The sequence below is a fragment of the Setaria viridis genome, chromosome 3, assembly GCF_005286985.2.
Source record: "Setaria viridis chromosome 3, Setaria_viridis_v4.0, whole genome shotgun sequence".
Taxonomy (NCBI): domain Eukaryota; kingdom Viridiplantae; phylum Streptophyta; class Magnoliopsida; order Poales; family Poaceae; genus Setaria; species Setaria viridis.
In genome coordinates, this window is record NC_048265.2 from 35,993,175 (window position 1) to 36,006,786 (window position 13,612).

Sequence of the window (13,612 nt, forward strand, 5' to 3'; positions counted from 1 at the left end):
ACAAACTCTCTCCCTCCCCCCCTCTCTCTCTCTCGCTCATCCAGATACACACACAAGCAACCAAGAAAGAAGAGAAGACCCTCATCTGCTGCTCACGCTGGTGCGCGTCCACGGGCAGGAGGGACCCCAGGTGGGCAGCACTACATGAAACTTTAAATTTACCGAGTGTTTTATTTTTGCCGAGTATTTTTTTCGGACACTCGGCAAACAAGCTCTTTGCCGAGTGCCGGGTTAAGAACACTCAGCAAAAAAAACACTCGGCAAACGTTGGACTTTGCCGAGTGTAAAAAAAACACTCGGCAAAGAGTGGGTTTGCCGAGTGTTAAAAAAACACTCGGCAAAGAGTGGGGTTTGCCGAGTGTTTTTTTTGACACTCGGTAAAACAATAATTTTTTTTCTCTTTTCACCTTGAAATTTTTTCTACTCCCCAGATACAACATGTGGTACTCCATGTTAAAGTTTGGTATATTTTTGAATTTGTTTGCTATATTTATTTAATTAATTGCATTTCAAGAAAATTTTTTGTATAAGTTAAATTTGAATAGCAAGTGATTCAAATTATAGAATAAAATGAGTAGAAAAATGATATTCATGTTATTTGGCCCAATTTGAGACCTAACTCGTGAATTGAAAAGAAATTTTGAACATCTTGTTCAGGAAACACGACCACAAACGTGTGGCAGTGGTATTTTTAAATTGTAAAAAAACAAGCAAAGTCTGAAAATCATGAGATTTGTCATGATGTGATGATATCATACGTGGAGGCTGTGGAAAAAAATTGAGAATGTTTTGCACATTTCGTCACATACGATGTTTACAAACCGAAGTATTTCAGAAGAAGAATAGTAACGTTGAGAAGGATTAGATAAGATTTGGAGTCAAAATGACGATCGAGTTTTGATTTGACTACAAAACTTCTTGTATAGTCAACAGAGAATATATATTATTTCATGTGAATTTTTGATAATTTTTTAAAATTGTTGGATAATTTTTAATTTTTTTTTAAAATAGCTTTGCCGAGTGTCCTAGGTTAGACACTCGGCAAAGAAACCCTTCACCGAGTGTCACACCTAGGACACTCGGCGATTTTTTTCCCAACCGCTCAGGACTTATAGTTCGACCAGCACCGCACCCAGCCCCCTCTTCATTCCTCCGCCACGCCACCCGCCCCCTACCTCCCTCTCTCCCTGTCACCGCCGCCCGCCGCCCGGCGCCGGCCCCCGCAGCCGCCTGGCGTCCGACGCCAGCCCCCGCCGCCGCCCTCCCTCTCCTTCCCCGATTCCCTCCCCTCCGGCCGGATCCGTGCCCCCTTCTTCCCCTCCGGCGCGGATCCAGCGGCCCCCAGCTCTCTCCCCTCCGAATCTGGGGCGGGCAAGGGGCGATGCAGGCCAGGGGTGGCACGGGCCACGGAGCCGTCCAGGAGCTCCGGGAGATGTCGGCGGCGGCTCTGGGTAGTGTCGGCGGCGGGCGTCCAGTAGCGCCGGGGGCTAGTGGCGCGGCGGTGGCGGGGGCTGGTGGCGCGGCGGCAGCGCTATTGGTGGATGGCGGCAGGCTTCATGGCGTGGCGACGGGAGGCAAGCGTGGCGGCCTAGTGGCAGCGAGGTTCATGGCCTGGCGGCAGGAGGCAAGGGTGGCGGCGGCCAACGGCAGTGGTGGCGGCCGGCGGTGGCGCTAGCTTGTTTTTTTTTATTTTTTCCAAAAAACATTGCCAAGTGTTTTTTTTCACTCGGCAAAGCCTTTGCCGAGTGCCCGACGTTCGACACTCGGCAAATCCACTGTTTGCCGAGGGAAGCTTCGCCGAGTCTTGTTCGCCGAGTGTTACACTCGGCAAACTGTTTGCCGAGTGTTTTAGCCTTCGCCGAGTGCTTCGGGCACTCGGCAAACTTACTGTTTCAGGTAGTGCACGTTGCCGGGTGGAGGAGATGGCCCTGGCCGGCACAGGTGGTTATATACATTAATCCTTTTCTCCCTTTTCAGTTTCATGCATGGACAGGGAAACATAGGCATCGACGAGGTTGGTCCGTCCGTGTGGCTTGCATGCCGGAGATGATGTAGAGAAGTCCGACGTGCGCTGCGGTGCTCTCACTCATCCCTTCCAAGCTCCATGACTGCCCGGCTAGACAAGGCAAGCACGTCGGTGCCGCAGCCTAGCGGCTCTGCCTAGACGTGGCCGGAGACGTGGACCTCCCTACGCCAGAGTCCACCGTACGTGCACCCGAGGTCGACTTCGGCGCCCTCGTCGCCGGCGTTGTACGTGAAGCTTCCGGCGTACACTACGAGGACCAGCTCAACGTCCACTACTAGAAAAATGACTTCTCGTCCATGATCTCAGTACCGGTCAAATTTAAGATTCCTACCACCCGGTACTAAAGGGTTACCTCCCTCCTCTCTCCATCTCTCTCAGCAATAATTCTTATCCTGCTGCTCCCGTCCGCCCATTCTCTATCTCTCTCTCTCCCATCTGCTCCTCTCCCCTCTCCTCCCCACACTTCATCTCCTCTCTCGCAGCAGCGCGGTGTAGTGCCGCCCTCTGCCCCCCTCCCCCCCCTCCGCGCGCCCCTCACCGGTGGTGAGGAGCAGCGGCGGGGCGAGGTGAGGTGGCGTCGGGGAGCAGCCGGCGGAGCGGCGGCGGGTGGGTAGGTGTGGGCGCGGAGGCCAGCGGCGGGGGCGGAGGAGGCGGAGGCGGGGTGGAGGCGGAGGAGGGGCGGACGAGGCGGAGGAGGAGGAGGAGGAGGCGGAGGGAGGCTGGGGCCGACGGGGGCAAGTGGCGGGCGGAGGGCGGGGCCGGTGGCGGCAGGAGGAAGGGGCAAGCAGCGGGCGGAGGGCGGGACCGGTGGCGGCGGCAGTTGGGGCCGGCGAGAGGATTTTTTTATTTTTTAATATAATTTAGTACGGGTTATTACAACCGGTAGTAAATGACCTCCTCTAGTACCGAATTGTTAGTACCGGTTGCACAACCGATACTAAGGGGGTTACGGACCGGTACCAGAGACGATTTATTTAGGAGTGGTCATTCATGGAGACCGACTAGCTCCTCACACTGGCCGCGGCACTCACTGAAGCAATCACATCTGGAGACCACGAGTCCATGAAGCTGCTCGCGTTTGTCCACTGAAGCCTAGTCGAGTCCGTCGCGCCGCCGGACGGCCGGAGAGTTGGTGAAGACTACTTCAAGATATCATCCACAAGGCCACCTACGTGATATATGAGCCATGCATGCATGCACGCACGTATATGTGTGCGCTGCATCTCCTGTTGTTTAAGTGATCAAATAGCTATATAGCGAAGAAGTGATGCTGGCCTTCAAGAGCCTGCCGCCGCTGTCGTCACGACCATCTCGCCACCCACTGTACATGTTGCCGCGGTCTGTCTGCCGGAGTTGCTACTAGGCCGCCTAGCTATTCTTCAGAAGCGCTGCCCGTTCAAGCTTATCCTCAAAGTACTAGGCCACAAGTTCAGGCCCACGATTTATACGTATACGTACACCACGAAGCTGCGATAGGACGTCGCCGACGCCACGCTCCTCTTCCTCATGCATGTACCATCAACCAACAACACTTCACACGTCGTCCCTGTCCGACGAGCCCGGACGACGAGGCGGCCGCGGCATCAGCAATGGCCGCGCTATAAACGGCACCACGGACCGACGAGGCCGTGGATCATGCCTACGCCTGTACCTACCACCATCATTCATCTGCATGGAAGAAGTGAAGCGAAGACGAAAACGACGACCACGCGCAGCTTAATCGGAGGTGTCCCACAGATTTGATTCGTGGGGAGTAATTAACTGGGAGTTTTCTAAAGCCCCGGAAATCAGAAGACCGCATTACTTGAATCAGATGGCCCTCACATGAGGCTACGGCGCGCGCTATATGAAGGGAACTTGTAATTTTGTTGATCAAAGAATTAATGAAATACTCGTATCCCTACTTATTTTTTATTCGTGTACTTAGTACACTGGCACGCTCGCGTTTATTTTATTCCACGCACTACACGCGTTCTCACAATCCTATTTCGTGTCAAACATGCGAAAATAAACGAAACAGTGGCTTATTTCCTCCCTAACAAGAAAATATTGAGTTTCTAGCTCGACCTGTGTACGGTTTGGCTTGGTCTTCAAGAACACACTTTGACCGCTAATTTCTCTTGGAGTCTACGGTTTGTGCCAACAGAAGTTTGATCATTAAAAAGTATTCCTATATTTCTAATTACAAATGTAATGTAACCACAATTCCATAACACAACCTTTTCATATTTGTTAGACTAATTGTTGGTCAAAGCTTAAGAAGTTTAAATGTGAGTGCATTTTAGGACGAAGGGAGTCTACGAGCTCAATAAATATATGAAAACATGCTTATTATTATTATATTTTTAAAACGAAAAGATTGAATAATACAGTGATGATTCAGATTTTCTCATTATGTTTACTGATGACCTGGATTTCGTTTCTTTCAATCTCGGAGGTTTGGTCTAAGAACCACGCACGTGCACCCTATCATAATGATAAGATTGAACCTGCAAACTGAGATTGATGGTCACCATAGACATCTTATTATCAATGGACACGTCATCCAGCATAAAAAAATAGCCACATTAGTGAGATACAATAAGTTACAACATAGATTTGATCCTGTAGGCCATGACCACATCTCAAGTCCAGAAATATTCTGGTGATGCACTTATGATCTCCTCATGCAGCGCACGCCACGCCCATTCTAGAAACATCACGGAGCTCAAGAAGGAAAATGCAACATCATAGCATCAAAGCCTAACTAATCACCCATTCCAAAACCCCGAAAAGAAATAGAAATATAGGAGTAAGAAATACTGGTGGCTGAGCACGAGTACAGAGGCACGTCTCCACAATCACTGGGACGAGGAGTGCGTGGGAGAGCTACCCCTACGCGTGCAAGAAAGAAACAGTCTCTTGTTCAAACCCAGCGCCGCCATTTCAGCTCTGCTCTTGCATGCGGCTGCCGGATCGCGTCCTCCGCTCCCCGGTCTCCATATATAGCGGCCTACGCAGATCAGACTCCCCCCGCCACCGCCGAGTCCCTCACCTGCCACTGTCCTCCGACATGGCGACCCCTGCGCCATTGCCCCTCCTGCTCTTCCATGGGCTCCTCGCCCTCTCCCTGGCGCTCGGCGCGCACGGCAAGCCAGGTGACCACGGCAACCTCACCAGGCAGGCCTTCCCGCCCGGGTTCGTCTTCGGGACCGCGTCGTCGGCGTACCAGGTGGAGGGGAACACGCTCAAGTACGGCAGGGGGCCCTGCATCTGGGACACCTTCCTCAAGTACCCAGGTGAGATGGATGAAACGATCGTGCATTACTACATACTTGAAGATGCATGTGGCGCCCCTGATCTGATGTCTGTGGCTGATGGCCACTCCTGGATGTGCTTGGGCAGGTACTACTCCTGATAACTCCACTGCGAATGTGACAGTCGACGAGTACAATCGCTACATGGTTCGTCCAATGTCTGATCTTGGTGCTTCGGTTTCTAAATGATCTATGTCTATGTCTGATTCATTTGAGTTCCTTTTTTTCTCTCCCGGTTGTCTCTTCTTGCAGGACGATGTGGACAATATGGTGCGGGTTGGCTTCGATGCGTACCGCTTCTCGATCTCATGGTCACGCATTTTCCCAAGTACGTGCTGAAACATACTCACAAAGTTACAATCAGTGGTGACTCATAGGGACCCTGCAATGTCTTTCTGTTTTTTTGGGAAAAAAATGCAGGTGGAATTGGGAGGATCAACAAGGATGGTGTGGATTATTACCACAGGCTCATCAACTACTTGATCGAGAGCCGTAAAGACAATGATCTTGACCTTTCTTTGTGTTCTTGCCAAGGAGATTTCTTTCTTGTGAATGCCAGATTTGGATGCATTTAACTGATGAGACTTGTCTTTTTTTTTGTGGACCAGATATTACTCCCTATGTTGTGCTCTACCACTACGACCTTCCTCAGGTGCTGCAAGACCAGTACAACGGCTGGCTAAGCCCCAGAATTGTGTAAGTAGTGTTCACGATCAACACCATCTTTCTAGCAGCAAAACTACAAGAAAACCATACTACTGTTTTCAAAAAGTCATAACATAACCTGGTTTGTGTTCATGCCTACCATTTTGCAGGGAAGATTTCACGAAGTTCGCAGATTTTTGCTTTAAGACGTATGGTGACCGGGTGAAGAACTGGTTCACCATAAACGAGCCCAGGATGATGGCCGCCCACGGCTACGGAGACGGCTTCTTCCCCCCTGCCAGATGCACCGGCTGCCACTTCGGTGGAAACTCCGCCACCGAGCCGTACATCGCTGCCCATCATCTTCTCCTGGCCCATGCCTCTGCTGTCAAGTTGTACCGTGAGAAGTACCAGGCTAGTGACTGCCCCATTCTCCTCATTCTACGTTAACAATCTTTCTTTCCAGTTTGCACCATGCTCATCATGCCGGAAAGCACATTTCAGGCTCAGCAGACTGGGAAGATCGGCATCCTGCTCGACTTCGTGTGGTATGAGCCACTCACACCCTCCATGGACGACGAATTCGCAGCGCACCGGGCGAGGATGTTCACCCTTGGCTGGTGATAAACCTTACACATCAGCATCTAATGGTACCACGGGCGCAGCGGTGGCTGGACTGAACTGAACACACATCCGATTCAATTTTGTTTCAGGTTCCTGCACCCGATCACCTTCGGCCATTACCCGGAGACGATGGAGAAGATTGTGATGGGAAGGCTGCCCAACTTCACCTTTGAGCAGTCTGCAATGGTGAAAGGCTCGGCAGATTACATCGCCATCAACCACTACACCACATATTATGCCAGCAACTTCGCCAACGAGACACACACGAGTTATGTGAACGACTGGCATGTCAAGCTTTCATGTACGGTTATTCAACGCGCGCTAACAACTTACAAAAGCCATCTTTTTATTTGATGAATCTTTATCCGCATAGCTAACACCTTGGATCATCTATTCAGATGAGCGAAACGGTGTGCCAATTGGGAAAAAGGTAACAATATTTTTCATCAATCGCCACATTTGACCCAGATAATGAACAAGATTACAACTTAGGCAAAAATTTTTTCTGATCTGCAAATACTTATGCAGGGATACTCTGACTGGCTTTACGTGGTACCATGGGGGCTCTACAAAGCCCTCCTTTGGACTAAGGAGAAGTTCAACAACCCTGTCATGCTCATCGGCGAAAACGGTAAATCACCCTGCAGCTCTTCAGTTATCATAAATTGAACAGTAGCATTGTGACACAATCTTAAAGGCATGAACCTTGATGCAAAATTCAATGATCATATGTCCAGGAATCGATCAATCCGGAAATGATTCTTTGCCCGGTGCATTGTACGACAAGTTCAGGATAGACTACTTCGAGAAGTACCTTTATGAGCTCCAATGCGCGATACACGACGGCGCAAATGTCATCGGATACTTTGCTTGGTCACTGCTGGACAACTTTGAGTGGCGGCTTGGGTTCACCTCCAAATTTGGAATCGTATACGTGGACCGAACCACGTTCGCGAGGTACCCCAAGGACTCTGCACGCTGGTTCCGGAAGATGATTAAAAACGAGTGAAGGAACTGTATGGTCGCTAGCATGTGCTTGTTTGCGATTTGGGGACACCAGTTTTGGTTCTTAGGAATAAAGTGCCAAGTAGTTCAGGGCTTCAAAATAAAGATAGTTCTTTTCTTTTCGTTTTAGAGTTTTGTGTTTTGAGGATGATTGCTTATTACTTTACAAAGCTGTCACTGTCCCACTTTGATTGTTTATGTACAGTTTTACAAATATAACTTCGACAAAATGACTATGACGCTGAAATATCATATCTATTCACGAAGCTAGACATCTCTAAAGCATTCGATTCAGTCCGATGGGACTACCTCATCGACTTGCTGCAACACAAAGGCTTTCCTGCTCGTTGGAACCAATGGATTATGGCCCTCCTTGCTACCTCAACTTCAAAAGTGCTACTTAACGGCACGCCTTTGCCACCGATCCAGCATGGCAGAGGCCTCAGACAGGGTGACCCGCTTTCACCCCTTCTTTTTGTTCTAGCCATTGACCCACTACAACACATTATTGCTCACGCGACTCATAGGGGCCTACTCACCAACCTAGGAGGAAGAGCGGTAAGATTTACAACATCCCTGTACGTCGACGACGCTGCCATTTTTATTAAGCCCACACGCAAAGACATCTCCAACTTGGCAAGCATATTGCAACAATTCGGGGAAGCCACAGGACTACGCACGAACCTGCACAAGACACAGATTGCGCCCATCAGCTGCCATACCATCAATCTTGACCACTTACTCAACGATTTGCTGGTGACAAGAACAAGCTTCCCCATGCGCTACCTTGGTCTTCCCTTATCAACAAGGCGCCTCAAAAAAATTGAGTTCCAACCACTCATAGATAAACTGGCAAGTAAACTGTCAGCATGGACTGGACAAAATCTAACACAGGTAGGTAGAATAACCCTCACGAAGTCGGTCCTTTCTTTGCAGCTGGTATATTTCCTTACAACTCTAAAGCCAAGCAATGAGGTACTCCAAGACTTAGACATCCGTAAAAAATTCCTCTGGGTGGGAGACCAACAACTAACCGGGGGTAAATGCAAAGTCGACTGGATGAAAACCTGCCTACTGAAACATTATGAGGGACTGGGCATCCCAGACCTTGAGAAATTCGCACGAGCCTTCCGGGTCAGGTGGCTTTGGCATGAATGGACGTCACCAGAAAAGCCCTAGCACAACACGGAAACCCCATGCAATGAGTCGGACAGGCAACTGTTTACTGCATGCACGGCTATCACCCATGGCGACGGCAAAAAGGCCAGCTTCTGGACATCTGGCTGGCTACATGGCCAGCATCCAAAGGACATCGCCCCGCTCCTCTTCGATATTTCACGAAGAAAAGAACAGGACTGTCCATGATGCCATCAGTAATAACAACTAGATCCGTAACCTTAAAATCGACAACAACATCAATACTTCACTTTTAGCGTCGTTCACCTAGCTATAGGATATGGTCAGACGTACGGAACTCCAGCCAAGGAAGCTGATACTATCACCTGGAAGCTGACAAAATCGGGCATGTACACAACGGCTTCGGCATATAAAGCACAGTTCTGGATTGCACCGAAACACCGAATATCTCTTCCATCTAGAAAACGTGGGCGCCACCAAAGTGCAAATTCTTTGCGTGGCTAATTACACAAAACCGAGTTTGGTCAGCTGACAGGTTGGCCAAATGCTGATGGCCTCACAACGCCACTTGCGCTCTTTGCAAACGTACCATGGAGACTAGTCACCATATTTTGGCCGAGTGCAGGTACACAAGGAGGATATGGGATCTAACGGCGACATGGCTAGCGCAGCCTAGCCTAAGGCCCAATGCCTGGCAACCCTTATCCAACGCTCTGGAATGGTGGACTTCTATAACTACAACACCAGATTCACCGCGTAAGGTTCTAAGAAGTCTCACTCTTCTCATCATGTGGGAGATTTGGAAAGAGCGGAATGCACGCATCTTCAACAGACACGAGACCTCAACAATGGCGAAAATTAAGGATGAGGCCTCAGCTTGACTCTTGGCGGGGGCCAAAGATTTAGCGTTACTTCTAGCATGAGAGTAGTCCCTTAAGCATCTTCTTTTTCTTTATTTCATGTATACTCCTGCTCTATCAATGAAATAGGTACAATCCCGTGCCCGTTCGATAAAAAAAAAGATCTTGATAAATCTGGTAGAAAAAACAGTGACATGAAATTGGAATGTCCATTTGAAGGTCCACCTGTGGCCTTTGCAAAGCTCAGTTGCATAGGATAGTAAAGCTCTCATTCTGGCCCTGTGCCCCACTTGTCAGCGTAGCATCAAATAATATTTTCTCTTTTTTGATGGATCAGTTAATATTTTCGGATTGTATGCCTTTTCCTCACTCATCTGCCTAGCATCAAATAGAAATTTCCAATCATATGTCTTTTATGGCATTTTTTTAAAATTATTCCCACTTTAATAACTGTATATTTTTTATTAGAGAAATGCTAGCAATTGCCCAATAGCAAATTGAGCTACAATATATGTTTAAACGAACAACGATTGGACACACCTTTAGTCCTTCTCACCCATGGTTTGTCCTAGAACAAAGATGTCGCTATCAGTATCAGCCGATCAGCAAGCTGCCAACAAGTGGACAGATGAAAGAACGAGAGGAGATGATCCAACAGAGGATAGGGCTGGCTTCCCCCTCCACACACGCCAAAACCGTCCCATCACCTCATTTCTCTCCTCTTTCCTTGTTCCATTAGCACAGACTGAACCACAAGATCCAGACAAGCGATACACAGCCATCAATCCTTCTCTCTCTTGTTTTCTTCTTCGTTTTATAGTAGAGCAGAGGAAGAGCGAAATGGCGGCCACGGCGTCCCTGAAGAGCAGCTTCCTCCTCCCATCTCCTATCTCCGACTTCAGCGGCGCGGCCGTCTCCGTCTCAACGCAGGTGACAAAATCCGCAGAACAGGAATGCCTTTGTTGATAAGTGAGCGTGACGTATTCCGGCATGCCGGTGAACCTGACGTGGTTGAGGGGTGGGAAATTTTTGTTTGGCAGAAGAGGAGGAGGTCATGGCAGCCGAGAGGGGCGAGGATTCAGGTCTCGGCGGCTGCGGACTCCAAGAACATTCTTGTCATGGGGGGAACCAGGTTCATTGGTGTCTTCCTGTCCAGGCTCCTTGTCAAGGAGGGCCATCAGGTCAGTAGTGCCTTTGCTCAGCAATGATCAGTAGGCCAAGCAATAGTACAGTCAGTTAAAAGAAAGAGTTTTTTTTTAAAAAAAAAGTTGAAGTTCTGTTTGGTCAGGTTACATTGTTCACTAGAGGAAAGGCACCCATCACCCAGCAGCTGCCAGGAGAGTCCGATGCAGAGTACGCAGAGTTCTCCTCCAAGGTGCCCTGTTTCCTCCTCTTTTCTTCATATGTATACACTGTGTCAGTATTCAGTAGGATTCTTCACATGTAATGTGCGTGTAAGAATGTAAGGATACTAAAGGTATAGAGGATACCTTACTGTTTAGGACAGTATAAAAGTGTTACCGAAATCACAAGTTCATCCGTATTGATGCTGGGTTTGGGATGGTTTGCATCTGTACAGATTCAGCACTTGAAAGGTGACAGGATGGACTTCGAATTCGTCAAGACAAGCCTTGCTGCTAAGGGATACAATGTCGTTTACGACATCAACGGTAATACTATTCGAAGCTTAAATAACTACAACTGAAAGTCCAAAACTCTATACATAGACTGTAAAGAACCTGCTCAGGTGCAAACCAGTATGCTAATTCTGTGGGCACCGTAAAAGTGCTCTTCTGCAATCACCCTTAGTAGTCTGTTTTAGGAAAGGTTTTAGTAAAAAGTTAGCATTGCATAGCACCACATCGTCAATCGCATTTCGGCAAAGCATTAACATTGTGTAGCATCATGCTGTTGATGCATTTTGCCTCACGGTGGTTTCAGGACGCGAGGCTGTCGAAGTTGAGCCCATAATCGAAGCCTTGCCCAACCTGGAACAGTAAGCTATAACCACTTCATCTGACACTTCACAAGCTACATACAGTACCCCCCAATGCATCTCTCATCGTCCCAAATTCCAAAAAATCAACTTCCAGGTACATCTACTGCTCATCAGCCGGAGTGTACCTGAAATCCGACCTTCTTCCACACTGCGAGGTTTGTCCAAATCCTCTCTGTCACACAATGACACCATTAAAATGGCGGCAGGGGCTCTCACCATTGTTCTTGGCCGGCAGAGCGATGCGGTGGACCCCAAGAGCCGTCACAAGGGGAAGCTGGAGACGGAGAGCCTGCTGACCTCCCGCGGCGTGAACTGGACGTCGATCAGGCCCGTGTACATCTACGGCCCGCTCAACTACAACCCCGTCGAGGAGTGGTTCTTCCACCGCCTCAAGGAAGGCCGCCCCATCCCCATCCCCGGCGCCGGCAACCAGATCACCCAGCTCGGCCATGTCAAGGACCTGGCCACGGCGTTCAACCTGGTGCTCGGCAACCCCAAGGCGAGCCAGCAGATCTTCAACATCTCCGGGGCCAAGTACGTCACCTTCGACGGCCTCGCACGGGCCTGCGCAAAGGTAATGAGAGATCTCGCCAAGAACAAGAAATAGTGATGTTCAGAGTTCAGCGATTCAGCAATGGATGTGGCTGTTTGATGTGCAGGCTGGAGGGTTCCCTGAGCCGGAGCTCGTCCACTACAACCCCAAGGACTTCGACTTCGGCAAGAAGAAGGCCTTCCCGTTCAGGGACCAGGTACAAAGATAAGATAGAGATCCCTCAGTGTTACTAGTGATAGATGAGAGCTGGCTTGTGTTTGTGACGCTGGGTGATTTTAATTTCCAGCACTTCTTCGCGTCGATCGAGAAGGCGACCAGGGAGCTTGGGTGGACGCCGGAGTTCGACCTCGTCGAGGGGCTCACCGACTCGTACAACCTCGACTTCGGCCGCGGCACGTTCCGGAAGGCCGCCGACTTCACCACGGACGACATGATCCTCGGCAAGAAGCTTGCCACCGTCTGAGCTTCTCGGGATCTTTGGGATCGATGGCTGTAACACGTGACACGGCTAAGGGCCGGTACGTGCAGCTGGTAGGGCGAAAATACGGTTGCTGGCTGTAAATGTGGGGGATACATATGGAAAATTATCTCAATTTTGATTTAGGTTCCGGATCTGTGTGCATCGACTGTTTGGGAATCTTGTAGGTTGTTTCACCTGTAAGAGCAACTCCAAGAGACTGCTAATCTTACCCCCAATACCTGTTTTAGGGAAAAAAAAGAGAAAAAACGGACTCCAACAGTCCACCCAAAACTCCCCCAAAAAATTAGCGATGCTAAAAAACACCACCTCGCCCCGTATATTTTCGCAGCCGCGGTCTTCCCCCAATCCTCCGCGAGCTCCTTCCCGCGCCCGCTCTTTTTTTTTCGCGCGCTTATCTCCTGGCGGCGCCGTCCTCCCCCGGCGGTGCCCTCATCTCCCGGCGGCGGTTCTCTCCCGGCGACAGGCGGCGGCGGCCCTCCTCTCCTGGCGGCGCCCTCCTCTCCCGGCGGGGTGACTTCGCCCGGCGACGGGCGAGCGCTAGGCGGCGGCGGGCCGGGACGCGGCCCTCCTCTCCCGGCGGCGCCCTCCTCTCCCGGCGGCGGCTCTCTTCTCCCGGCGACGGGCGAGCGCTAGGCGGCGGCGGGCATGGACGCGGCCCTCCTCTCCCGGCGGGGTGACTTCGCCGGAACCAGCCCGGTCGCGTAGCCAGGCCGTTTTCCGGCTCTCCGGTGAGCGATCCAGATCTCCACCGCTCTCTCCTCTCTGGTCCCGTCTCTGGTGTGCGTGAGGGCGGGCGGCGACGCGGTGGTGGGGGCGCCCCAGTTCCGCTGCAAGCTCTGGGTGGAGGTCGAGGGCAACAAGGAGAACCTGGCGCTGGTCACGTCCATGGTGGCCAGCAGCAACCTGTCCGGCGGGTTCGTGGCGGCGGAGCAGGGCATGTTCCTGGCGGTGCCGCTGGAGCTGCTTCACGACGAGTCCGGCGAGGC

General features: G+C 50.5%; 2 protein-coding genes across 2 annotated transcripts; both read left to right on the forward strand.

The window, feature by feature from the left end:
- The first annotated feature begins 5,053 nt into the window (after nt 1-5,053).
- Nucleotides 5,054-7,801, forward strand: LOC117850585 (beta-glucosidase 38). Its single transcript, XM_034732442.2, has 11 exons — nt 5,054-5,304; nt 5,411-5,469; nt 5,575-5,650; nt 5,743-5,814; nt 5,931-6,018; nt 6,138-6,381; nt 6,472-6,587; nt 6,681-6,892; nt 6,990-7,021; nt 7,120-7,222; nt 7,329-7,801. Exons 1-11 carry the CDS (start codon nt 5,079-5,081, stop codon nt 7,598-7,600), a joined length of 1,500 nt encoding a protein of 499 aa, XP_034588333.1. The 5' UTR covers nt 5,054-5,078; the 3' UTR covers nt 7,601-7,801.
- A 2,454-nt stretch (nt 7,802-10,255) lies between these two features.
- LOC117850919 (chloroplast stem-loop binding protein of 41 kDa b, chloroplastic) lies at nt 10,256-12,753 on the forward strand. The gene is made up of 9 exons (XM_034732808.2): nt 10,256-10,523; nt 10,634-10,774; nt 10,882-10,968; nt 11,173-11,263; nt 11,535-11,589; nt 11,687-11,747; nt 11,828-12,166; nt 12,252-12,341; nt 12,432-12,753. The coding sequence occupies exons 1-9, from the start codon at nt 10,434-10,436 to the stop codon at nt 12,606-12,608; spliced, it is 1,131 nt and encodes a 376-aa protein (XP_034588699.1). The 5' UTR covers nt 10,256-10,433; the 3' UTR covers nt 12,609-12,753.
- Nucleotides 12,754-13,612: the final 859 nt, after the last annotated feature.